Source organism: Cervus elaphus, chromosome 32 (genome assembly GCF_910594005.1).
Source record: "Cervus elaphus chromosome 32, mCerEla1.1, whole genome shotgun sequence".
Lineage (NCBI taxonomy): Eukaryota > Metazoa > Chordata > Mammalia > Artiodactyla > Cervidae > Cervus > Cervus elaphus.
The window spans coordinates 44,336,241-44,361,112 of record NC_057846.1 but is presented as its reverse complement, the minus strand read 5'-3'; the positions used below and the strand labels follow the sequence as shown (position 1 = coordinate 44,361,112).

General features: G+C 44.1%; 2 protein-coding genes across 4 annotated transcripts in view; one reads left to right on the top strand and one right to left on the bottom strand.

Moving 5' to 3' along the window:
* Window positions 1-1,065: 1,065 nt before the first annotated feature.
* On the bottom strand, window positions 1,066-14,366 carry SMIM19 (small integral membrane protein 19). Of its 2 annotated transcripts, none has more exons than XM_043893964.1 (4): window positions 14,230-14,366; window positions 9,714-9,851; window positions 8,109-8,233; window positions 1,066-3,000 (listed from the first exon to the last, which is right to left on the bottom strand). In XM_043893964.1, the coding sequence occupies exons 2-4, from the start codon at window positions 9,845-9,847 to the stop codon at window positions 2,936-2,938; spliced, it is 324 nt and encodes a 107-aa protein (XP_043749899.1). In that variant the 5' UTR covers window positions 9,848-9,851; window positions 14,230-14,366; the 3' UTR covers window positions 1,066-2,935. The 2 variants fall into 2 exon arrangements, with proteins under 2 accessions (XP_043749899.1, XP_043749898.1); XM_043893963.1 differs by lacking the exon at window positions 14,230-14,366 and adding an exon at window positions 12,464-12,932.
* SLC20A2 (solute carrier family 20 member 2) overlaps window positions 14,258-24,872 on the top strand; it is a 109,926-nt gene continuing 99,311 nt past the window's right edge. The window contains exons 1-2 of one of the 2 annotated variants that reach the window (XM_043893960.1): window positions 14,642-18,754; window positions 19,902-20,000. The gene's annotated coding sequence lies outside the window, so the exon portion shown is untranslated. Of the gene's footprint in view, window positions 14,392-14,641; window positions 18,755-19,901; window positions 20,001-24,872 lie in introns of those variants that run through there. The other variant, XM_043893961.1, reaches the window with a different exon arrangement.

Below are 24,872 nucleotides of genomic sequence, written 5' to 3'. Positions count from 1 at the left end.
ATCTTCCTTTCTGGTGAATCCTCAAGAACTCTACCGGAAACGGTGTAAGGCTGAGAGCAAACATTTGTGCCCGTGGAGCAGCAGGCTGGCCCAGCTGTGCAGCCAGGGGAGCTGCCCCATCGCGCTAACCTCGCATCTTTCACGCAGTGAAGTGTTAGTGACCTGTTTATTAGTCATGTCACTTTTCTTCCAAAGAAAACAGCTCCGTCGTGGACCCTTGATGGATTCCCGGGGGCGAGGGGGTGCAGAAGCAGGACAGTCAGCTGGTGTGGCTTTGAAGTGTGCCCGCAGGGCTTCCCCCTTTCCCCCACTCAGCTGTGGAAGCAGAGAAGAAACTTCAAAGCAGCCTCGCTGTGGACCCTGCTGGTAGGGGGTGTGACTCCCATCATCAGGCTTTAGAGAAAAACGAGGAGGAATCTTGCTCTCTCACTCGCCAGAGCCCAGTGTTCACCGTCTAGTGGGTGCAGATAAAAAGCCACCTGATCTGTCTACAGCACAGCTCAGTCGCTCAGTCGTGTCCTTTGCGACCCCATGGACCGCAGCACGCCAGGCTTCTCTGTCTATCACCAACTCCTGCAGCTTCCTCAAACTCATGTCCATCGAGTTGGTGATGCCATCACCATCTCATCCTCTGTCGTCCCCGTCTGCTCTCGGTCTTTCCCACCATCAGGGTTTTTTCTAATGAGTCGGTTCTTCACATCAGGTGGCCAGAGTATTGGAGCTTCAGCTTGAGCATCAGTCCTTCTAATGAATATTCAGGACCGATCTCCTTTAGGATGGACTAGTTTGATCTCCTTGCAGTGCAAGGGACTCTCAGGAGTCCTCTCCAACACCACAGTTCAAAAGCACCAGTTCTTCGGTGCTCAGCTTTCTTTATGGTTCAACTCTGACACCCATACATGACCACTGGAAAAACCATAGCCTTGAATAGATGTACCTTTGTCAGCAAAGTAATCTCTCTGCTTTTTAATATGCTGTCTAGATTGATCATAGCTTTTCCTCCAAGAAGCAAACGTCTTTTGATTTCATGGCTAGTGGATACAAATAAAAAACCATCACCATCAATTTTGTTGTGATTTATATTTATTTAGGTACACAGTTTATTCAAATCAGCTGAGATAGCCAGTTTTCATAATTGATCCAGGTTTGTGCCTCACATCAGTGACAGCATGTGAACCACTCCCACTCCTGATTACGTAAGAGCAAAGTTTAAGAGACTGTTCTCGTCCTGCTCTGCTCACCCCAGGCCATAATTACCACTGTTTACAATCCTTCAGTCAATGTATTCATTCTGGGTACAGGTGGGGAATTCAAAGTCATCTGTGGGTTAAGAAAGAATTATTCCATTTGGTCAACAATCCACCTTGTAAAATATATACATTTTTGAATGACATACATTTTAAAGCAAGTGCAATTTCCCTGAAATGATTTCATTTGGCCTAAACTTTTTCATTTAAAATTTATATTCTTGGGACTTCCCTGGTGGTGCAGTAGTTAAGATTTTGTCTTCCAATCCAAGGGGTGCAGGTTTGAACCCTGTTTAGGGAGCTAAGAGCTCACATGTCTCCTGGCCAAAAAACCAAAACAGAAAAAACAGAAACAGTATTATAACAAATCCAATAAAGACTTTTAAAATGGTTCACCTTAAAAAAAAAACAAAACAAAACAAAATAATGCAATAACTTAAAAAAAAAAAAACTTAAAAAAAACCCCAACAAAATAAAATTTATATTCTTTACTTCATAATTGTAAAGGAAAAGGCAATAACATTTAAAATATTAACTCTTTTAAAATTGCATTTTGATTCAAAAACAAATTCTTTCTCTTTTTTAATATTTATTTGGCTGCTCTGGGTCTCAGTTGCAGCATTTGAGATCTTTAGCTGTGGCATGTGGGATCCAGTTGCCTGACGGGGGATTGAATCCCGGGCTCCCTGCATTGGCCACATGGAATCTAAGCCACTGGACCACCCCGGAAGTCCTGAAAACAAATTCTTGAACAGTTACATGGACAGTTAAATGTACCTGCTATTGTCTCCAATCAGTTTTTATTTAAATAAATATGAAAACCTGGGCAAAAACATTTCAGTGTTTTCAGCATGAAGTTTTCCACACAAAAATGGTACAAGATATGAAGTCTATAGGGAAGCTTATTACGGTTAAAAAAAAAAAAAAAAAGCCCAAGAAGCTAGACAGTTAAACATTTATAGTCATAAGATCCCAAAGCAAGTAGCTAGCACCAGTTAGAGGTGCCCATGTCTTCAGCAGCACGGCCCTGGCATGGCTGGAAAAAGACTCTTCTGGGGGAAGGAACTTGTGGGAACACCATGAAGGGGAATGAACTTCAGCCCCAGGAAATTTCCACAGCTAGCAGGGGGGTGTGCGTCAGGATTTCACGGTGCAGAAAAGACAGCTTCCTGTGTGACTCCCGAAGAAGCAAAGATGGCTAATTCAATCTCAGGTAACAACAGCCACAAGAATACACGTTAGTTAGTCCCTTATCCATTATGACATTTATCCCATGGCACAATTGAAGAGGAAGTTCTTTCAATGATTTGATTTTTATTTTTTAATTTTGCGAAAAAGTTCAAAAGTGGCCTCCAGACTTTGTGCTTTTGCTCCTGATTGCATCCTGAAGGACTTGCAGGTCTTCACAAGGTAAGATCGCCATCTCTGGTGACCGTCTACCTTCCCTGACTCTCTGTGTTCAGGCCCTTGAAGGCATTCTCAATTTGTGGAACAAATGATTTGGAGATGAAATTTTAAAAAGCGAAACCAAACACACCAGAAAATTGGGGGGAAAGTCACAAACAAAATGATTTTATGGAGACAGAAGTTAAAAAAAAAAACACCCGAAAATGCTGGCCATGATTCAGTAGCGGGAGAAGACTGCACTCTTGGACAACAAGCATTTATGCCGCTGATTTTCTGAGATTTCATTCCAGCGAGAGCTGCACGCTGTCAGCTTGGCTCTGCGGCTGCTGATAGTCATACTTCCTGGCTATTAGGAAACAAACAAAACAAAAAACAAGAAAAAAGGAGATACAATTAATAAAGTCGCAAAATCATTATGAGCTCACATCATTAAATTACAGCCAAGTCATGATTCTCAGTAAAGAACCAGCTTAGAATTAAACAATTTTTTTTCACTAGAGGAAATTTATGATACTTTGTGATCCTCTAATTTCTCATCAGTGCTGATATCCATTTTCAAATGTTTATTATTATTGTTGTTTTGTACATTGGCTTATTCAGAACATTAAAATACAGAGTGTGTGCATGCTCAGCCATTTCAGTCATGTCTGACTCTTTGTGACCCCCCAGGACTGTAGCCCCCCAGGCTCCCCTGTCCATGGGATTCTCCAGGCAAGAATACTAGAGTGGGTTGCCATGCCCTCCTCCAGGGGATCTTCCTGATCCAGGGGTGAAACCTGCGTCTCCCACGTCTCCTGCATTGGCAGGCTGGTTCTTTACCACTAGCACCATCTGGGAAGCCCAAAATATAGGGTAAACACTAATTAAGCTACTAAACTCAAAGTAACATTTTGTAGTGTCCTTCTTTCTTATCCTCCATCTCCACCTCAAGATAAATGAAATAATGCTTTTGCCCACATCATAAAGAATTTGACTATATATTAAATGACAAGCCTAAGACATTTACTGAACATTGTCATTAATATAAACAAGAAGAAAAAACAGACTTGCAATTCTGTACTGTTTTTGTTTTTCTGAGAGATAATTATTGAAGATCTTAACCTTCTTAACTTAGCCAAAGTCCTGTGAATGGTTTAGCTTTTGAAGCTTTTTAGTCTCTTCATTAAGTTTTTACCAGCCAAGGAAGAAATACTATTTGTTTATATACTCAGGGTGGATCCAGACTTTTGTGGCCTAAAGCTTATACAATTTGGCGGGGGGGTCCTTTTTTAAGGAATCTGCCCGCAATGCAGGAGACCCTGGTTCGATTCCTGGGTTGGGAAGATCCCCTGGAGAAGGGATAGGCTACCCACTCCAGTATTCTTGGGCTTCCCTGGTGGCTCAGTTGGTAAAGAATCTGCCTGCAATGCAGAAGATCTGGGTTCAATCCCTGGGTTGGGAAGATCCCCTGGGGAAGGGAATAGCTACCCACTCCAGTATTCTGGCCTGGAGAATTCCACGGACTGTATAGTCCATGTGATCACAAAGAGTCAGACACGACTGAGCAGCTTTCACTTTCACTCTTTAAGGAAGAGAATTTTGTTTGCTTCTTTCTTGAACCTAGAGACTAAATCAGGATTAGATATGTCATCAACACTAAGAACGATGCGATGTGAGGGGACTCATTAAATGTGCAAACACTCACTATTTATAAGAACAACAGCTTCCAAAGATGTCCACATCCTAATCTCCATAATCAGTGAATATGTTACCTTCTAGGGCAGAAGGGACTTTAAAGATTTGATGAAGGACGTCGAGATGGGGGGATTACATAATCACCTGGATTATTTGGCCCAACCTGATCCCAGGGGCCCTGAAAATCAGAGAACCTCTACTGGCTGAGTTCAGAGACAGAGGGAGCTTATAAAAATGCAAGAATGATCAGAAAGACGCGATGCCACTGGCTTTGAAGACGGGTGAATGAGGCCACAAACCAAGCAATGCGGTAGCTTCTAGAAGCTAGAAAAGGCAAAGAAACACACTCATTCACAGCCTCCAGAAAGAAACAGAACTCTGCTGACACCATGATTTTAGCCTAGTGAAACTGCTGTGGGACTTTTAACCTATAATTGTAAGATTTGTGCTGTGTCAGCCACTGAATTTGTGGTAATAGAGCAGCAGCAGAAAACTAACACACCTTACAAATACAGGCATTTGGACAAATTTCATTTTTATGCCATTCTCATTATAGAAGAAAAAGAACGGTACACTGGGTTTAAAATTGTATATGCTATGCTAGTAAATATTTTGGGGGGGGGGATGCAAGCTAACTTCTGGGGGTTTCTTGTTTGTTTTTGTATTTTGGCTGCGCTGCGCGGCATTGCAGGATCTTAGATTCCCCCACCAGGGACCGAACTCTGGCTTCCGTAGTGAAAGCACTGAATCCTAACTGCTAGGCCACCAAGGCACTCCCACTAACCTCTGTTTTGAGTAGGCATCAAGGAAAGCCTAATGCTTTAATTTTCCATACAGGGCTTCTCGCTCTCTGTGTTTTTGTTTTTAATACTTAGGTTTTCTTGGGGATTTTTTATTTTTGAGGTAAAATACAAAAACGTTACAATTTGCCATTTGCACCCTTTTGCGGTGGCTCAGGGGCAGAAGCTCCTTTCACCCTGCTGCGCTGCCTCCCCTCCGCACAGAGGAATTCCCCGCTCCCTGCTCCTCCAGCTCCTGGTGAGGACTCCACGCTCCGTCTCTGGGGATTTGCTTCACAGAAGTGAAATCGCACACGATTTATTTTGTGACTGGCTTCCTTCGCTTCCTGATAAGAGTAATTATGAAGCATCATGTCTTCGAGGTTCATGCCTGCTGTAGCACCCGTCAGAATTCCCTTCCCTTTAAAGGCTGGATGACACCCTGTGCATGTACAGACCACAGGCCGTGGACCCACCCAGGAGTCAAGGACACTTGGGGTGTTTCCATCTTCTGGCTGCTATGAATAACGCTGCTCTGTGAAATTCAGTTTTACTTCTTATTCTGAACTAGTAACACACAAATATGATACAAGATGCAAAAGGGACCCCAAGAGGAAACACTGAAAGTGTATCTTCCTCCCACCTGATCAGCCCTGCAGCCCCTTTCCACAGAGGAACTGCTGTCTACAGTTCTCAGTGTGAAATTTATGCTGAAGAATTTTTGGAAGTTCTACTTGTGTTATAAAAATTACATATATATATGTGTGTGTGTGTATTTTCCTACTTTTCACCTGAAATTCCAGTCTCCTGAGAGATATAATAGTAATATCTTGCTGATCATTCTTTCTTGCTTCTTTTTATGCCCATGAGCACGCACACATTCACATTTAAGATTTTACTGCAGACATCTTTCTTTTAAAAATACTGTCTTTTCTCCTTGAGTTCCACAGCATCCCCATCAAGGTAACGAATGCTAATAATCTCACATGTATCTTTCCAAACTTTCCTCCAGGCTTGCATAATTATACAGAGCATTTTTACAAACAATCCTATCAAAAAATGGGCAGAAGACTTAAACAGACATTTCTCCAGAGAAGACATAACATGTGGCCAACAAGCACATGAAAGGATGCTCAATGTCACTAATTATTAAAGAAAGGCAAATCCAAACTACAAGGAGGTACCACCTCACACTGATCAGAATGGCCAGCATCAAAGCCTGTAAGTAATAATGTGGAGAAAACAGAACCCTCCTACACTCTTGGTGGGGATGTAAACTGGTACAACCTTTGTGGAGAACAGGATGGACGCTCCTCAAAAAACTAAAGATATCCAATCCCGCAACCCCACTCCTGGACATATATCCAGAGAAAACCAGAGAGATGAAAAGGTACATGTACCCTTATGTTCATAGGTGCATGATTAATAACAGCCAGGCCAAGTTCACTATTTATAATAGCCAAGACAACAGAAGCAATCTAAACGTCCCTGTAAGTGAAGTCACAGAAAGAAATATCATCGATATTGCTTATATGTGACATCTTAAAAAAACAAAAAAGATATAAATGAACTTTTTTTACAAAACAGAAATAGACCCACAGACATAAAGGACTGGTGGAGGGATGAATTGGGAGGTTAAGATTAACATATGCACATGACTAAACATAAAAGATGACCAACAAGGACTTACTAAATAGCAAGGAACTATACTCAATATTTTGTGGTGCTCTATAGGGGAAAAAGTCTGAAAAAGAATATATATATACACACACACACACACATATATATATATATATATATAAACGTATAGCTGAATCACTGGGCTATATACGTGTAAACACAGGTATAACACAACATCGTAACTCAACTACACGTCGATAAGAAAAATGATATAGAACATTTTTACTGCACATACATGTTGCGGTCATTCAGTGTTAAAGGAGTGGCACCCCAGCACATATACAACTGCATCCTGCCCTTCCTCATTTAGTGACACACCATGGAAGCCACACCTCGTTTTTTCAATGGTGGCATCAGAGGTTGTGGCTTGGATGTACAATTCACCCTGGCTCTGTGCCCTTTAAACTTTGCTTCTTCTCCACCACCTACACACCCAGTGTTCGGTGTCACAGGACACGTTAATAACCTCCGGCCTGGAAGCTGCTCCTATACACCCATAATGTGGCTGCGGCACGCCGTCATTTAATTGAAACTGAAGTGACTGCAAACTCTGTGAACACAAAATTCAAACCCAAACTAAAAGCAGCTTCAACTCAAAACCTCCCCTTAGCTGGATCCTCAAAGTGCTCGTGGCCACCTCCACGCCGCTGCACACAAGGCAAGTCAGAGGAGGACCAGACAGCAGTCTCATCGGCTAGCAAAACATCTAACTTTTGCTGAAGTTTCAAAAATGTGATCACATGAACAGCTTGCTAGGGCTCCTTTCAGGGGGAGGGCTCCACGTGGGAGAAGGGTCCTGAATCACTCACTTCATGCAAACTGGGTACTATGCTTCTATTATCAGCTATTTAAAAAAAAAATTTTTTTTTCACTGAAGTATGGTTGATTTAAAATGTTGTGCTAGTTCCTGGAGTACAGCGAAGTGATTCACATATACATATATATATACATATTCTTTCCCACTAAGGTTTGTTACAGGATATTGAATATAGTTCCTTGTGCCACTATCATTTATTTCTGATAACCTTTGAAAACTAGACTCAAATAAAAAATGTATGTATTAAACATGCTTATGTATGTAATAAGGCTTCCTAGGTGGTGCAGTGAAAAACAATCTGCCTGCCAAGCAGGAGACGAAGGTTCGATCCCTAGGTTGGAAAGACTCCCTTGGAGAAGAAATGGCAACCCACTGCAGTATTCTTGTCCAGGAAACCTCATGGACAGAGGAGCCTGGTGGGCTACACTCCATGGGGTTGCAGAGAGTCAGACATGACTGAGCGACTGAACAACATGTATGTGATTAGGCACAGGGTATACTTACAAATGGAGTACATTTCTAGTTGCTGTCTTAAACGAATTTTGCTTATTGTGTCATAAAAGTTGGGCTCCGACAGAGTTTCTGCTGGAGGTGGCAAGCTGAATATCCTCATAATTTTCCTTTTATTTCTAAAACACAAAAACAACATGGAAGAGAGATTTGTATTCACAGCTATAGGACTGTAACACTCTCACGATCGCAGTAACCAAAAGCTGCATTAAAAGGACATAGGTGGCCATGAGTCCATCTTCGGTTTTGTCCCTTGGCTCAAGTATTCTCTCTTTCACTAAAGTAAGAAGTTGTACATGTATAGTCACAGAGTTACAAGAAAGGAAAAGTAGTGACTAAATACACCGACTTCATACAACATGTCTCCCCTCACCTCCACAAAAAATGCCCTATTGTTTACAAGAATGCACAGACAAAAAAAAGTATGATTTTTTTCCTCCGTCATGTCACACAAATAAAGCTCATTTACTGGGGGTAGTGAGTAAACAGAAGGTGAGCAGACCTGAATTCTGGGAAACAATGAATAAATACTCTTAAATAGAGTAGCACGGCCTTAGTGGGGTCATCTAGTTAAAGTGAACAGCAGCCTGTCTGTGCTTTTAAAACGGTGGGGTGGGGAGGAGGTGGCAGCTCTTTTTAGGGGACCGCTGTCACCTGCCAGCAGCCCTGGGGTGACCCCTGGGGGCCTGTCTCTCCCCGCCCCCAGCCTGGAGTCCAGGAGGCCAGCGGCTCAGGGTTCACCGGGCTGTGAAGGGCGAGCCTGCGTGTCCCACGGGCAGTGTGAATCTGAACTATTTCCCAGGCCAGGCAGCAGTTACTCCTGGATGACTAACTACCCTGAACTGTCTGATGCCTCTGACCTTGGTACATGACGTCACAAAGCATGTGGCTATGAGCAGAAGCAACTCAATCCAACTACTGCTGTTCTTCCTCTTCAAAGCAACACCTCCCTCCCGTTTTGTCCACTGTACTTAAAGGAGCCAGGGAGTGTGGAAAAGGACAGTTAAACTGTGCGACAGTGTCTGGAATGACAGCAGGAAGTATTTGTGGAGGATTTACACTAATGCGCCACTTCAGGGACACAAAGGTTAAATAAAAGTCCCTGTTTTCGGGGGACTGAGTGTTTGCAGGATGGACAGACAAGAAATCAGACCATACAACATCATTCACTAAGTTCTGGGACACAGTCATGTGTAAGGAACAGAAGGGAAGGCTTGAAACGTGCGACAGAAGAGCTGAACATGTAGGAGTGAGTGTTTCAGGGACATGGGCCAAAAATATGTGCTCGTCTGAGGGCGACAGTGAACTGGCTGAGTGATAACTCTGAGCTATATCAGAAGTGATAGAATGGGAGTACAGAGCAGCTGGCCTGGGAGCCCAGAGCTGCACTCACAGCCCGTCTTTTGGAGCAGCTGGGTTTTCCGAGCCAAGACCTGGGGTCTGGTACTTGAGGGCAGGGCCGAGGAGAGAGAGCTTTCATAGTAGGAACCAAAATGCTGGTGAAATCGTTTCTGTGCATTGAATTTAGATCAAACCAACCTGCAAAACTTGTAAATGCTCAGGATCTTATCATCAACCCAGAGAACCTCAAGCCGTTACCTCTTGGCATACATGAAGAGCCCGAAGCTGACAAGGATCACCACCAGGTACACGTTGGTAGCTTCATTCCAGGCCTCGTGGACGCTGTAGTCCATGGCCCCATCGTCCCCCATCACTCCGTAGCCCCCAGGCATGGGCCTGGAAGACAGTAAAGAGGGCGGGTGATGGTGAAGGCGGGACAAAGGCGGGCAAACAGAGGGCCTGGGCCTGCTTGCCTCTGTGTGGCCCAGGAGCCAAAAATGGTGTTACATTTCCAACGGAGACATTCTAAATGGTTGAGAGTACTACCAGTATCTTGCGTTTTCACCTCACAGCCCTCAGAGCCTCAAATATTTACAATCTTACAAAACAGAAAACAGACTCACAGACTTAGAAAACAAATTTATAGTTATCAAAGGGGGAAGGGGAAGGGGGGTGGGGAGGGATAAATTAGGAGTTTGGGATTGAGACATGTGCACCACTACATAGTAAATAATCAACAAAGATCTACTGTGTAGCACTGGGAACGCTAATCAACACTGTAATAAACTATACTGGAAAACAATCTGAAAAACAATGGCTACATGTACAGGTATGATTGAGTCACTTGCGCTGTATATTTGACACTGACACAATATTGTAAACCACCACTCATACCCCAGGATATTAATTAATAAAATAAAAAATTAAGTTAAAAAAAGGCAAGAAAAAGTTGACCAACCCTGATCTAGATCACTAAGGCACGGAACGCATTTCCCCTTATTTCTGACTTTGAAACATCACAGCTCCTACATAAAAGTTCAAACTTGGAGATTAAAAAAAAATATTTCTAAAAGGATACGGGTTGAAATATCACTGCACATTTTCCAACCCGTAACTGTTGCCCAGGCAGATGCACCTGAATACTAAGACACAGGCCCACACAACTGGCCTGGATGCTAAGAGAACAGCACAGTGTCGGACTGCTGACATTGGCTTTGAGGAGATGCGCTGGCCGGGAGCACGCTCTTCTGCAGGCCCCTGATGCACCTGGAAAACAAACGTGTCTGCAGCTTTATCTGTGCAGCCTGGGCCTCCTGGCCAAGTGTGGTTGAAAGAAGCTATAAAAAGTCACTTTTTGCTATTTACACAGCTGTGACTTCTATTCAAGGAAGTGCATTCTTTGGACATTCCCACAGAAAATAAGAGTGATAACAGCAAGTGTATCAAGTAGCGAGGGCAAGAGTTCTAGTTTCTCACTTGCCGTTGGGAAGTTCACTGAATTGTTCCTTAAAGAGAAAGTTCTTCCCTTGTGTTAAATCTCAACTAAGTCAGTATAAATGATTTAATATGTGGAAGAAATTCAGAAGTGTTGTTTTAGACACTCTATCAGGAGAATAACTGAACAAATGACAGGTGATAACTTACTGTAGTTTCTAATGATAGTCATTTTCTAATACCAAGAAAATGGGTATGTGGAATGTCTAAGAAATCATTTTACAATTTTTTCTAGACATCCTAAAATAGTGAAAGCATTGCATAAATTCCTCCACTGAAATATCTGTCCTATGAGCCTCCAAAATGTTTTTTAATGTAGATTTATCTCAGTTAATAAGTGCACATTAAGGGCAGTCTGTTTTCTTAGTTTGTCTCTGCCTAAAACGAAATTTCCCCAGGGTCTGCTCCCAGGTCAGGTGGCTTATTGGCCCCTTTCTTACACCTGCAATCTCTAGCAGAGGTTTGGGGACAGACTGGATTCATTTATAATAAAGTGAGTATCACTGAATGGCCATTTAACTTAAATTCTAGACACTGAGGGCAAGAGTAAAGTCTCTGAAACATCTATGTGTGTCTGATGAAAATAAAGATTGGTCTTAGGAAAATTAGTCAGCGATGAATAAAAACAATTAAAATGATAAAATTTAACAGCTGCAAGATCTAAAGACCACTAAATCATTAAACATACACAGTTGCTAGCTACTAAAGACTGGCGATGGATTTTTTTTTTTAAAAGAGAGTGGGAGGTGCAGAGGGATTTGACGTTATTCAGTTTCGATTCTTATGCCTTAAAACTGAACTCCAGAGTTTCTCTGAATGTAACATCATTCATGGTTAAGTAATCAACCTACCTTAAAAGGGGAAACTTTTGGAAGATCAGAGACTACAACTGTCTTTATGGGTAAGGAATCTAGAATTTTTTTCTAGATTTTCGTTGGTGCCAAAATGTAAAATAACAATGACTGTTTCAGCTGTTAAGAGACGACTTTAGGGCTTCCCTGGTGGCAATGGTAAAGAATCTGCCGGCCAAAGCAGGAGACGTGGGTTTGATTCCTGGTCCAGGAGGATCCCACATACCTCGGAGAAACTAAACCCTTGAGCCGGTGCTTTAGAGCCCAGTAACCACAACTGCTGAGCCCATTTGCTGCAGTTACTGAGGCCCTTGCGCTCCAGAGAAGCCCCCCCCCCCCCCCAGTGAGAGGCCGGTGCACTGCAACTAGAGTGCCCTGGCCCCCCGCCCCTGATCACCACAGCTAAAGAGACTGCACAACAATGAAGACCCAGGACAGCCAAAAATAAATAAAATTATTTTAAAAAGAGAGAGATGACTTTAGATGTCTGATTTGAGATGCTGTGGAAGGCTTGGCATTACCATGCCGTCCCTGAGTGGGGTAGGTTTCAGGATTGGGAGTTAATAAGAAATGAGAGAAGGAACGAGGAACATAGATATCTATGGCTACTGAGACATTTTGTAGGTGCCCTTTATCTGACACAACTGTGAAAGGGTCTCCTACCTGTGTTCTAACACCTGACTGTTCTGAGCCAGGTTAATTTCTTGCTTCAGCATTTCACAAAATTCTGTTCTTGCACCCCTCAATAAATGGTGAGTTCCTACAGAGCTGTCTTCCTCCTGCTACAAATATGCCAGTCTCTCCTTATATTTGGAGAAGGATTCTAAAATACTGCTGACCACAAATGGTGAAATTTTACCAAGAGTTATACAACTTGATTGGTATGCAATGACAGTATGCAGTAACACTACTGTTCTGGGGACACGCACGAGTTATTTTTAGTAGTGTAGTTGTGAAAGATTTGCACCAGGGGTAGGCCTGTCCTGCCCATTCCTCCCTCACAACCAATGAATGACATGATTCTGTAAGCCTGTCCAAAGTCACCGGACAGACGATGGCCCCCATGTGGCCTGAACTATGACCAGCCCCCTCCCAGCTCACCACAGGTTAACCAAGTGTATACACACAACCTCCCTCTTGAGGATAAAATGCCCGGGGGTATTACAATGGTTCCTTCCTGGCAAGTTAATGGATATTTCAGCAAGCTCACCCGTGCGCTTGGATTGTCATGCAGGGCTTTTCTGAGAAAACAGAAACTTTCCCACATATTCTTCCTGTAAATTAATGCTTGAACTATTTCAGCAAGGAGTCGCTGAAATAAGTAACCAGAACATAAGTGCCCAACATAAGTATCCAGAGATAAAGTTGGCAAAACAAGAAGTAGGGACAGATCTCAGTTTGACAAACTTTTACGTAGAGAACTAAAACTCTTCTTGGGATCAAGTGACTATCATAAACTAAATATATATATGTATACATACATATATATATATATATATATTTTTTTTTTTTTTTTTTTTCCTGTTTGGGCTTCCTGATACCACCTCTGGTGGTGGTGGTTTGGTCGCTAAGTCGTGTCTGCCCCTTGCGACCCCATGGACTGTAGCCCACCAGGCTCCTCTGTCCGTGGATTTCTCCAGACAAGAAGACTGGAGTGGGTTGCCATGCCCTCCTCCAGGGGATCTTCAATTTTGAAGATCCCTTGTCATCACGTCTTAAATGTTACCAATTTCGCCTCTCACTTAAGGGCTTTGTTATTTTGAAACGAATCCAGATGAGAATCACTTCAACAGTTTCACGAGTTCCTCACACAACACAATCCACCGCCACCATTGACTGGATTTTTTCTCTCCATCCTCCGAAGCGCTCAAGGTTTGGGGCTCCGGGAGCGGAAAGGGACAAAGTCACAGGCCTCCGACCGGCGAGCCGCTGAAGCATCGCATGGGCATCTGAGGGCGCCCGTGCCGGGCAGCCCACAGACTCGGTGACTCCTCACCATCCGCGTGCTGGGCGCACTCGAGCTCCCACTTGGCAGGAGCCCCGGGGGTGACGGCGGCGGTGAGGGTGAGGGTTACACAACTCGCCCGGAGCCACCCCCAGGCGGGCGAGTCACGCACTTGCGCGCTCCCGACCCAACCCAGACGCGTGAGGCGCGCTCTTCCCGGAAAGCAAGAGTGGGCGGGCGGGCGGTGAAGCCCCGTCCCGGGGCGGGCAGCGGGCGGGCGGTGAAGCCCCGTCCCGGGGCGGGCAGCGCGCGGCCCCACCCCGCCAGCCCCGGCCTCCCCACCCGCGTCTCTGGGGCGCGGAGCCGGCGGCTCGCTCCGGCCGGGGCGCGGGCAGCGGGCCTGGGGGCGGCGCGGCGGGGCGGGGCGGGGCGGGGCGCGCGGCGGGGCGGGGCCGCGCGGGGCGCGGGGCGCGGGGCCACTCACGCGGCTCGCTCCGCCGGCGGCGCGCGGCCGGGCTGCTCCGCGGGGGCTCTGTGCGCCGCGCCGGCGGCCGGACGCGCGGACCCGGTTCCCGCGCGTACCGGACGGCGTCTGCTTCGTCACTTCCTGCCTGCCCGGCGGCTTCCGGAGGGAACGAGGAGCCAGGTCTTTCCCCCTCACCCACCCCGCCCCGCCCCGCTCCCCTGCCAGGGCGCGACCCGGGGAGACGCGGCGACCGCCCCGGGACCGCCCGCGGGCGCGTGAGTGCGGCCCGGCTCCCCTCCCCGACCCCGCGGCGCCGGCCCCTCCCCGCGGCCCCCGGGGCTCGGTGGCCCGCGTCCGGCCGCCCCGGCCTGGAGTCCACCTGCGTCCGGCCGCGACGCGCCCGATCGCGCGGGCGAAGGGACGGGGGTCTCCCGGGCGCCGCGGCGCCGGCCCGGCATGCGAGGAGGGCGTGTGCCTTGGCCGCCCCCGCCCCGGGTAGAGATTCAGCTTGGAAACGCGAAGATTCTCCCCCCCCCCCCCCCCCCGTTCGTGATGTGGGCGTAGGGTTACTTTTCGTATTGACTTAGGAAGGCACGTGCTCTCCAAGCTGGCTTTTGCGCTGTCCCTGACATCGTCAGCGATTCCCTGTCATCGTAAATGATGCGTGGCCGAAGCGACTGAAATGTTTTAAAAGCCGGATGCGTTCAGGATGATGTCGTCTTGTCAGTTTAAGTGGCTTTGGGGTATAATTTTGTGTGTGTGTGTAAGGACTTGCAAAAAAAAAAAAATTCCGGCAAGAGACATGTAATGAATTTATGTAGGATTTCAGCGTCAGTATTGAAGTAATCAGATTTCAGTGGTTGGCGCAGCCTCGCAAGTAAATGGCCCCTTATCCACGAGGTTGAGGTCTTAACTGTTCCTTTTGAACGAGTTCTGTAGAATCAGCTGACTGCTGATTATAATTCGCACTAGACGACGTAGGGGCTGTGTCCTTAGTTGATAAGCAGAGATTAGAGCTAACATTTAACATTCTGCCCCGTAGCAAGTTTTCTCTGCTGCTTTTTGGATTATTCTGTTCAAATTAAACACCTCTGTCTAGATGAGTAGCATTGCTTGGTGCATAACATAAAAACATTATTTCTGGTAGTAACACGTATTAGCTTATATACATTATGTATACATAATCATGCTTTACAACTGCTTAGTATGATTACAAAGTTGGAAAATTAGAAACAGTAATACTGGGCAAAGTTGAGTAGTGGTTGTTTGCCAGACTTGTTTCAAATCATCTACACGCTTTACCTCATTTAATCTTTGGGATAACTTTTTGCATAAACAGAGGTTACTCTGAAGTACTTGAGTACACGAGTTTGATTTGAATGTGTCCAAATGGTGAATATGTACATTAATTGCTTCTGTTTCTGTTTTTCGTAAAACAAGGGTGTTGGCAATATAAAATGACTCAGAGTAAATGTGTTTTTCAAGTTGGAAGGTGGCTTTTCAATTGCATGGAATTGCAGTTAGTCCCTTTATTGGAGTATTCAGTAGTTTCCAAAGCCCTGTGTCTCTTTTTTTTTTTTTATCAAAGTTCCCATTACATGTCATTGTCACTCAATCAAGAGGCTGTGCTTGGACGTTCAGAAAGAGTAAATGTTGGGAAAGCCTTAATTGCTCCTGGTGAAAGGTCTCTTCTTACCCTGTTTAGTCTCTTAGTGACATTCCTAATTAAGAGGTTAACAAATGACATACAGGAAGGGTGATTTTCCAGTACCAGACCAAGGGAATAAAAAGCAGTGGGTTGACTGTTACTTTGTTGATGAGTCTAACATTCATGGGTACATGAAGGTTAGGAATGTTATGTAATCTATGTTGTAGGTGTTCTAACCTCATTTTTTAGTTTGCCTTTGAATGTCTTAAACATATTTGAATCCAGTACTTTGTGCATTAAGGAATTTTTGACTGGATTTAATTGAGTAGTTTGGACATCCTTAAGTTTATTCTGGGTCTTCCCTGGCAGTCTAGTGGTTAAGACTGTACTTCCAGTGCAGGGGGCGTGGTTTCCATCACTGGGCAGGCAAGTTGTGCAGGGCAACCAAAAAAAAAAAAAGAAGATTATTCTGTTTCCAGGGGCGATGGTGGGATCCAGCAGTGTGCATCCTATGAGAGTCGAAGCGGTTGAAAGGCCTGCAGAGGAGGAGGGAAGTGCTCAGAAACGTGTCTTATTTGTGATGAGAGCGTGTTGGACTTAACCCATCTTTGTATAGTGGTCCGCCATCAGTGAGGGATTTGAGAACGCTTTTGCCAGTCGATATGTATAAGAGGTTCCTTTACCCAAAGGCATTCTCTTCCGGGAGGAGATGAGTGGAGGTTTGTCATCAGTGGAAGGATGTAGAAGACAAAGATGCAAGTGTTAATCCTTCCGCCCATGGTGACTAACTGATTCCTGCCACCACATGCATCTTCAGGCACTTCCCTGGGAGATGTTTGATGTCTGTGGGCAGGCGCTAGTAGAGGAGGGAAGGAAGGAAGAGGGTGGGAGGAGCCAGAGCCCAGGGCTTTATGAACGGACTTTCGTTTGGACCTCCATGGCCTCTGAAAACCTTTCCAACAATACTGACTGTGTGTGTCTGTAAACCTCTTATATGTTATTTGTGTTCAGAAATAATAGAGAATGTCTCTTTAACGTGCTTCATAAACAGTGGAGCATATTGAGAGTACAGAACAGGAAAAGTTGTTAACTTCTGTGGGTTTGCCATTGTTGGAAGCCGGAGCAACCGTAATGCCAGCCTTGGCTCCTGTCTGTGAGGTGCTGAAGCGGTGTTGTGTTTCATCCGAGAGAAGAACACCCCTTCCTCCTTACTTCAGAACTCAGCTGTCACGTGGAGTGAGTGCCCTTTTAGGTCCTGCGGTGCTGGGGCCTTTTCTAGGTCCCTCATGGCCGTATCTCGGCCTGCGGAAGGTGAGCAGTGAATGTTTGTGGGATGAACAGGTATGCCAGAATCCGCTCTCTGTGCCCGCCTCTTGTGGAAGTTCCACTTGCCTCCAGGGGCAGGGCGGGCCACTGCAGGCTCGCCCTCTCCACGGCCCCAGCTCACAAGGAACCCTTGGCATTCAATCTTTTATGGCTTTATATTGTTGTAGGAGTGTTTCCCTGTGTTTTGTTTCCCCACCCAAAATACAGGCTGTCTGAGGGTAGGGAATACATGTTTGTACAGGTCTGTGTGTGAGAACTTCCTTGTTCATCTGGTATAACAATCTATACCAAGTAGGTTCATTTTTACCTCTTGAGTGACTAGTAGGTGCCATGGGGGAATGTCAGAAAAACTCAAGATGTGGTCCCAGGCCTCAAGTGGGTAAACATTGAGCAAACATTATGTACACATGTGGAAAAGTATGAGAATTTGGAGTTACATAAAGCAAATAACAATAGCTACTATTGATGGAGTGCCTAGAATGTGCTTTTGCATCTAGATTTATTTGACTCTCACAACAACCCTGTTGTCCCGTTATAGTCCCATTTTTTACATGGAGAAACTGAGGCACAGAGAGATTCAGCCACGTACCTGAGATCACAATACGAGCAGTAAGCCAGGGAGACGGGATGCGAACCGCAGGCAGCCTGGCTCTGGAATCAGGGTGGATTCTCCCCGGAGCTTTACTTTATCAAAGATAGAAGAGAGAGCTAGAACTTGACCCTAGTTTCTCAGCTGCACAAACTCTTTTACAATTTCAGAGTAGCACTCACAGTGGCAGTGACCCTCAGGTACAGAGGCTATGCCGGATTTTCCAGGCAGAAGAGGTTGGTAATGAAATGGTTGAGGGGACTCTATTTTGATGTGACTGGAAGCACCAAGAAGAGAAACCGGACTTTGCATTTCAAAGCTGAGTGAGCAGTAGAGCTCTTGCTTGGTTACTCCTGTTGAATTCTAGGACGGTGATTCACAAGGACAGAGGGCCGTGACTGTTTAGGATACTAATTCAGTGTCTACTCATGTGAAATAAAACAGTACTGAATGAACTCGTTACTACCTTTCTTTTTAAAAACACTTTTAACCCCCTAGTGAATGTAACTTACCAGGATGGGAGTGTCATGGAAGGCTTCCGGTGCCCATCTGTCCGGTTGCCTGGTCCTTACATGAAATCTTGACTCACTTCTTCAGCTTGTCTTGGACAACCGAGCACACTTTTGGGGCCTGGAGGCCTCTTCCAACCAAGCTGTATTTCTCTGGTGGATTAAAAAACAAAAGTAAAGCAGCACTGTTGGTTTGGTAACAGACCTGGAGTAAGGTCACTCGGAAGCCACATGGACTTGGATGAGGGCCCGCAAACAGAACGCAGCAAGATGAAGGAAAATGGTTTTCTTCGAAAGCCCAGTTGTATGTCCCTTTAGTTGGGAGACGACAGTGTTATTTTGGGGGTGTTGGGCGCCAACAGAGTCCGCTGAACCCACATGACCCCGCCGATAGGGAGCACTACCATTGGCCCTGGAATCCGAGGAAGAGGTGCCCTGGAGCAGGCCCGGGCCTGGTTAGCAGCTCTGCAGGTACGTGTTCTGGGGGACACATCACTTCTGCTGGGGGGTCAGGGGGACAGCCTTGTAGTTTCAGTAAGAAATGACACAGTGCTGCTCTCCTTTTAACATCAGCTCATATTCTGGGATGGCCCGTCAGCAAAGGAGCTGATGGCTGTGAATATTGCCCACAGTTGTTTTCTATTTAATTATCCAAGGCTACAGTTGGGGCTAAAAGAATCTACATGGAAGTGTTTTTATCCAACTGGCACGTTAGCCTCAATCTTAGTTTCAGCTTCCTCTCTGAACAGGGATTTTTAGAGAAAGAGACAGTGATTCATTTGTCCTAAACCTGTCAAGCTGGGGTGATGGTGTCCCTCCTGCCCAGTTTTATGACTCTGAGGGTGGTAGAGTGGCACCCTGACCAGTATGGTGGTGGTTTAAGCACGAGTGTAGACAGAACGACCCAGGGCTGCTTATACAGTGACAGTGACAGATGCCTCCTCTTAATCCAGAGATTAGAGCTCCCTAGAGCCACAGCTGGGGGGGGGGGGGGGGGGGGGGCGGGGCAGCTGTATTTAAGTCCTCCTCAGGTGATCCTGGTACCCATCTCCACCTGTTGGAAGAACCAGCCCTGTATTTTATAGATGGGAGAATCAGGGCAAAGTCAAATGGCTTCCCTACAGCTGGCTCACTGGCTTCAAGATTTTATCACCAGATAGTGTGCAATTTCAGAGTTTTATGGCTGGAAGAAATTTTCCAGGGCATCAATTCTGTAACTCACTTTATGGCTCCATATAAATGACACTTGTTCATACCATTTCCAAGTCAGATATGAACACAGAGAAATAGTGTTTTCTCAAAACCTGTCTTCTGTTCTGGCCAAGGTAAAGATCAAAATGTCAGTCACCAAAATTTCTTTGTAATTTTAATGGATACTTTTTGTTAATTTCAGGAACAGCAAGTTATTTGCAGTATTTTTTATTATGTAACCTGTGATGCCCTGTAACATTTTTTTTTGAAACTATAGAATATTAAAAACTGAAGTGAAAGATTAAAGTTTTTTATGCGTTACTTATTCAGTCTTAGAATTTTCACTACTTTATTAGAGTTTCTTTTGGAAATCTGGTTGATTTTTAACTTTTTGTTTGTTTGTTTGTTTGTTTTCTTTTCTTTTTAGGGTGTCTTACCTTGGAAACAGCACAGTTTGGCTTCCACGTCTTCTCTGAGCTTAGAGAGTCCTCTTTTCACCATGTCGTCAGTAGGGACAGAAAACCAGGTTTGTTCCTTCAAGATGTGTCCCAGTGCCTTGGAACAGCAGCATTCCCAGAAGTAATCATGTCAGATGCCTGTGAAAAGACCGTAGGGCCAAGTGATCTGATATAATATTCATGGAAGAATGGTTTAAAAAAAACTGAAGAAAAGGCAAATTTCAAGAAGCAACCCAATGCGGTTTAGCACTTGTGAGCAGCTGAAAGAAGATAGTTCTGCAATTACAAAGTGGCATGACTCGTGTGTCTTACATTGTCTTTGTTAACCCATTGCTTTAGTGTGTAATATTGAGTAATTTTTTCCTCTACTGCTAAAGCTGGTAATCTGCTTACAATCAGAGTTTGCTTCTGCGTGGATAGAAAAGTAGTAGATACAATAGGGGAAATGGGAGCTTGTAGTAGGATGCTGGCCCCAGACGTTGACTTTCACTGAAGAATTCCTCAAAGTGCCGGATGTCGAGGAATTGCTTCTTCTCAGTGATTGTTCAAAACTCTGTGACTCCAGGTTCATTTCCTTTATCTTCCTTCGGCCTGTGTATGTGCCTGCTTTTTTCTTGCATGGATTTTTGTAAAAATCCAATGACTGTATTTTTTCAGCTTAAAAATAAGAATTATATGAATCATAGCTTCACGAACAGACTTTCCTAGGATCAAGAGTAGAGTAATTGTCGTTCTTTTTCCTTTCTTTCTTTTTTTTTTTTTTTTTTTACTGTTTTTATGTTCTTATTTGGTGTTTTGTTTTCTTCCTCTGTTTCCTAGAGGGAAATGAAGCATGATCACGATGTTCTGTTTTTAGTTATGTAGGAGCCCAGAAGTAGAATTTACAGGAAATTTACATCTTTTCCCCATTATTGTTCTAACCTTGTTTTAAGCTTCCATCAGACTTCTTTGTAGCAATATTGATGTAAAGGCCACACTCTTACTCTGCCCTTTCTTTTTTACCGCCATAGTAAGAAGCAGGGATTTCTCCACACACTGATAAGCCCAAAAAGAGAAAAAGTGAGAGAGAGGAAGCTTTTGTGATCAACAAATGAAGCAGTTGATCATTAAGGTCATTAATGTGTGTGTACATGTGGTCAGTGTGAAAGTCAGTCTGTGGGTTAGAGCTAAGATGGTTAACAGACATGAGTAAATTGGACTGTTTTCAGCTCTTCTAACTCTTGCTAAGTCAGTTGACCTCATCAATACCTTTTCTCCCCTGGAGATTGTGGAAACCATTGTTCTTAATCAAGTTTTACCCAACAGAGAAACAGAAACAAAACAGATTTTAAAATTTAATAAAGTGAAATTCCTGAAACCATTTGTCTTTTTTTTTTAGTATTTCCTTTCACAGAGGCTTCTTTTACCTCATTCTTTTTTTTTTTTTTTTTTTGCCTTTCTGCCCTGCCTAGTTATCACCTGGTCTCACTTTAGTGTTTATTTCTCATCTGTCCAGAATTTCTTGTTTGGTGTCTTTCCTTCCTGCCTTTTTCTATGACTCAGCCTCCCGTCAAGAATGCTCTCTGTTCTCTTTCCCCTCGGTTTCCTTGGGCGTACCCCTTCCCAGCCAGCCCCTGCGGTCTTTTCTTGTTATCACTTGTCAGCCCCGGTTTCCCACCTAGCCCCGCTCGTTTCTGTCGCTCCCCCTTGGTGATGACTTCTGTACCACCTTGCCTCTTCTGTCTGTAGCGCTCCCTGGCCTGTCATGGGCTTCATCCAGCTCTGATTCCTGCTCAGCACACTGCATTTATTGTTGTTTTCTTCCTACGCCTTTTGTGTATTTGCTCCATGAGCCTTTTTCTATTTTCCTCGTCCCTGGGTGGCAGGCATTACTAGATGAATTTGTTGGCTGTATTTGCATGGAACCCACGTCCTTGCTGTGTATTTCCTGGGTAGCCAGGATGAATCAGTTATTATTAACTTTTCTTGGAACATTGAGCTTCCTGTGTTTTCTGCTTCTAAGAATTAGATGGGTATTCTAGAAGACTAAACTTACTCCAAAGAGAGGGTAATCATACAATGCTGGCATTTTTAACTCTTTATTCAAGAGTTCTTGCCTTTTCAGTTCACTGCCTTGCCTTGAAAGAGTAAAGACAGACATTCAAAGCAGGTTTGGGGTTAGGGGTGGGTGGAAAATGGGAAGAGAAAGGTAAATACCACAAAAGGACACATAGTTTCTAGAAGGGGAAGGAAAACTAAAACCACAAACGGGCAGACACTTAAGATTTATTAGGTAAAAGTTCCCCTAAAAGGATAAAAAGTATCAGTAATTCTGTCACTGAATGTTAATACAAGGTCATCATTTTTTTTTATACTTTCAAGTTCTAAGACTTGAATAACAAAACAAACTTAATCTTGTAAATATTTTATTTTGAGAGACTTGATGTCCTTAAGTATTAACCTGTGTCATTTTGTAACAGTCTCAAAGTGTCATTAATAACCAACCCTGTTAGCTTCTTGCCTTGGAAAGCATATAAATTGTATACTCTTGCCCTTTTGGACTCTGGAGTCCTGATGAAAAGGTAGCTTTTTAGCAAAATGTTACCCTGTTGATGATTTACCTTGTCATATTTTTTCCTTCATTCTTGCATGTGTTATGAGTGTGGTGCTGTGTGAATAAACTACTGAAAGTGGACTGATGTGAGTACAGACGCAGCTTTATTAAACGTAGAAAGGAAAACCCTGTAAACCACATAGTGCTAGTTGCACAGTCATCTCTGACTCTGTGACCCCCTGAACTGTAGCCCAGCAGGCTCCTCTCTCCATGGAATTCTCCAGGCAAGAATACTGAAGTGAGTAGCCTTTCCCTTCTCTAGGGGAACCTCCCCGACCCAGGGATTGAATCTGGGTCTCCTGCATTGCAGGCAGATTCTTGACTGTCCGAGCCACCAGTGAAGCCCATACAATGTAGTATCTAAATACTGCTTTTAAGAACCACCCAGCAAATGGAAGCTGATCATACTGAATCTTCTTTCTGCCGGAGCCTGCCCTGATTCTGATGGTGGTTGTCAGGTATCTTGGAGCTGATTCTGTCACGTTCACCACTTGTGAGCAGATAGTAAAATCAACATCAGAACCACTGTTAGGTACTAACAGGAAATGCGTGCAGGCGTGCTGAGTGCAGCACTGTGGTCTGAGGTTCCAGAGATGGGCAGAGGGTGGGCTCTTCTCTCCAGAAGCTCATCACTGAGTAGGGAATTATTGATGAGTGAACGATCACAATGCAGTGGGGTGAATGCAAGAGTGTATTTACATAAGCAGCAGCTATCACAGGAACAGATTAATTGAGAGAGTCAGAAAGTATAAGTCAGAAACCTCAGAATGTCAGATACAATGTGTAGATAATGGGTGTGTGTGTTGTGATGATGAAGTCATGGGTGGTCCCTCCCTTATTACCTGTGTGAGTCGGACAGCTTCCTTAAAGCACTCAGACGCAGTGTCTCCACTTAAAATAGTGAAAATTGTCTAGTAATCTTGCATGGGTTAAATGAGGTAATATGTATGGTTTCTTATGGGCTTCCCAGGTGGCTCTAGTGGACGGTCCCTTCTTCAATTATTGTTTAAAATTTGGAGAACACGACACCCGGGAGAGAATGTGGCAGATGAATGTACTCTTACACCGTAGACAATGTTGCTGCCCGAAACAAGTGGAATTCCCGTTTCACATATGCTTTTATAGTTTTTAGGAAAACTTACCTTACTCAAAACCTTATAGTCAATCTCTTTTTTTTTAAAACCAGAAGTTTATTTCCCTTAGTCTACCTGCCAGATGTAGTTCTCAATGACAATTGTTTCTTCCCGTAAGTCACATCCATTCTCAAATTTAAAATTTGCTCACTTAAGCATATGTGATAAAAATATGCCATTAGCTTTTAAAGTGTTTAGCTAGAGTGACGTCACCGGGATGGGTTTTCGTAACAACTGCTTTCAGAAAAGTTGGAGGAAGACTTACTGGATACAGGTGCTTTGGAATGTGTTATAAAATCAGTCTTGGTGTAGTTATGATCTCAATGCCTGAATTTTATGTGAACCTGAATTTAGTTCCTGGATTATATCTACATTTTTGTTCTTTCAAAAGGTGTTTACATTAACTTCTTTCACCAGAACCAAACTGCACAATCTGCATTTTCTAGTGTAGTGGAAAAAAACTGACGGGCTTCCCTGGTGGCTCAGTGGTAAAGAATCCACCTGCCAATGCAGGAAACATGGGTTCGATCTCTGGATTGGGATGATCCCCTGGAGAAGGAAATAGCAACCTACTGCAGTTTTCTTGCCTGGGAAATTTGATGGACAGAAGACCCTGGCAGGCTACAGTGCATAGGGTAGCAAAAGAGTTGGACACGACTTAGCGCCTAAACAATGACAACAAGAAAAAATTGGCACAATGATTTAATATTATTTTGCTTATGGTTGGATTCATTTCTTCCTAAATTAGCAGGTCTTAAAATATGAGTCTGTCTTGGACCATATGATAAATCAGGCTGGGTTAAGTTTTAACTGGAGACAAATGGTTCTTCTGATCTGGGTTGTTTAGCTTTGTTACAAAAGTCCACTAATGTCATGATTAGATTTGTTTATTCTCTTGTGATTTTGTGTACTATAAGGCTTATATTTGGGATAATTTTTAAACATCAGTATTGAGACGGAACTACCAGCCCTGAATTTTGATCAAAATATGTGTCTTGTCTAAAGCATCTTCAGTAAAGTTCATTGTTTGTAGTCCAGGGATTTGAATCAGTTTGGTTTGTGTTTTATGGCTGGTGTTAATTTGTATTGACATTCCATTCACAGGTAGGGAAAGTGTATTTCCATAGCAAGGGAGGCACTTGGTACATTACTGTTCCAAAGTTTAGTTTTAAGCTGGCTATGATTGGACAAGTGGCTTTCACTTAGTATTCTCA

Coding starts and splice junctions, on each gene's coding strand:
- SMIM19 (XM_043893963.1), bottom strand. CDS start 12,516: ATGCTGAAGCAAGAAATTAACCTGGCTCAGAACAGTCAGGTGTTAGAA. Junction 9,852..12,463: donor AGTCAGGTGTTAGAACACAG/GTAGGAGACCCT, acceptor ACTGTCTTCCAG/GCCCATGCCTGGGGGCTACG. Junction 3,001..8,108: donor ACTAGAAATGTACTCCATTT/GTAAGTATACCC, acceptor GTTTCCTAATAG/CCAGGAAGTATGACTATCAG.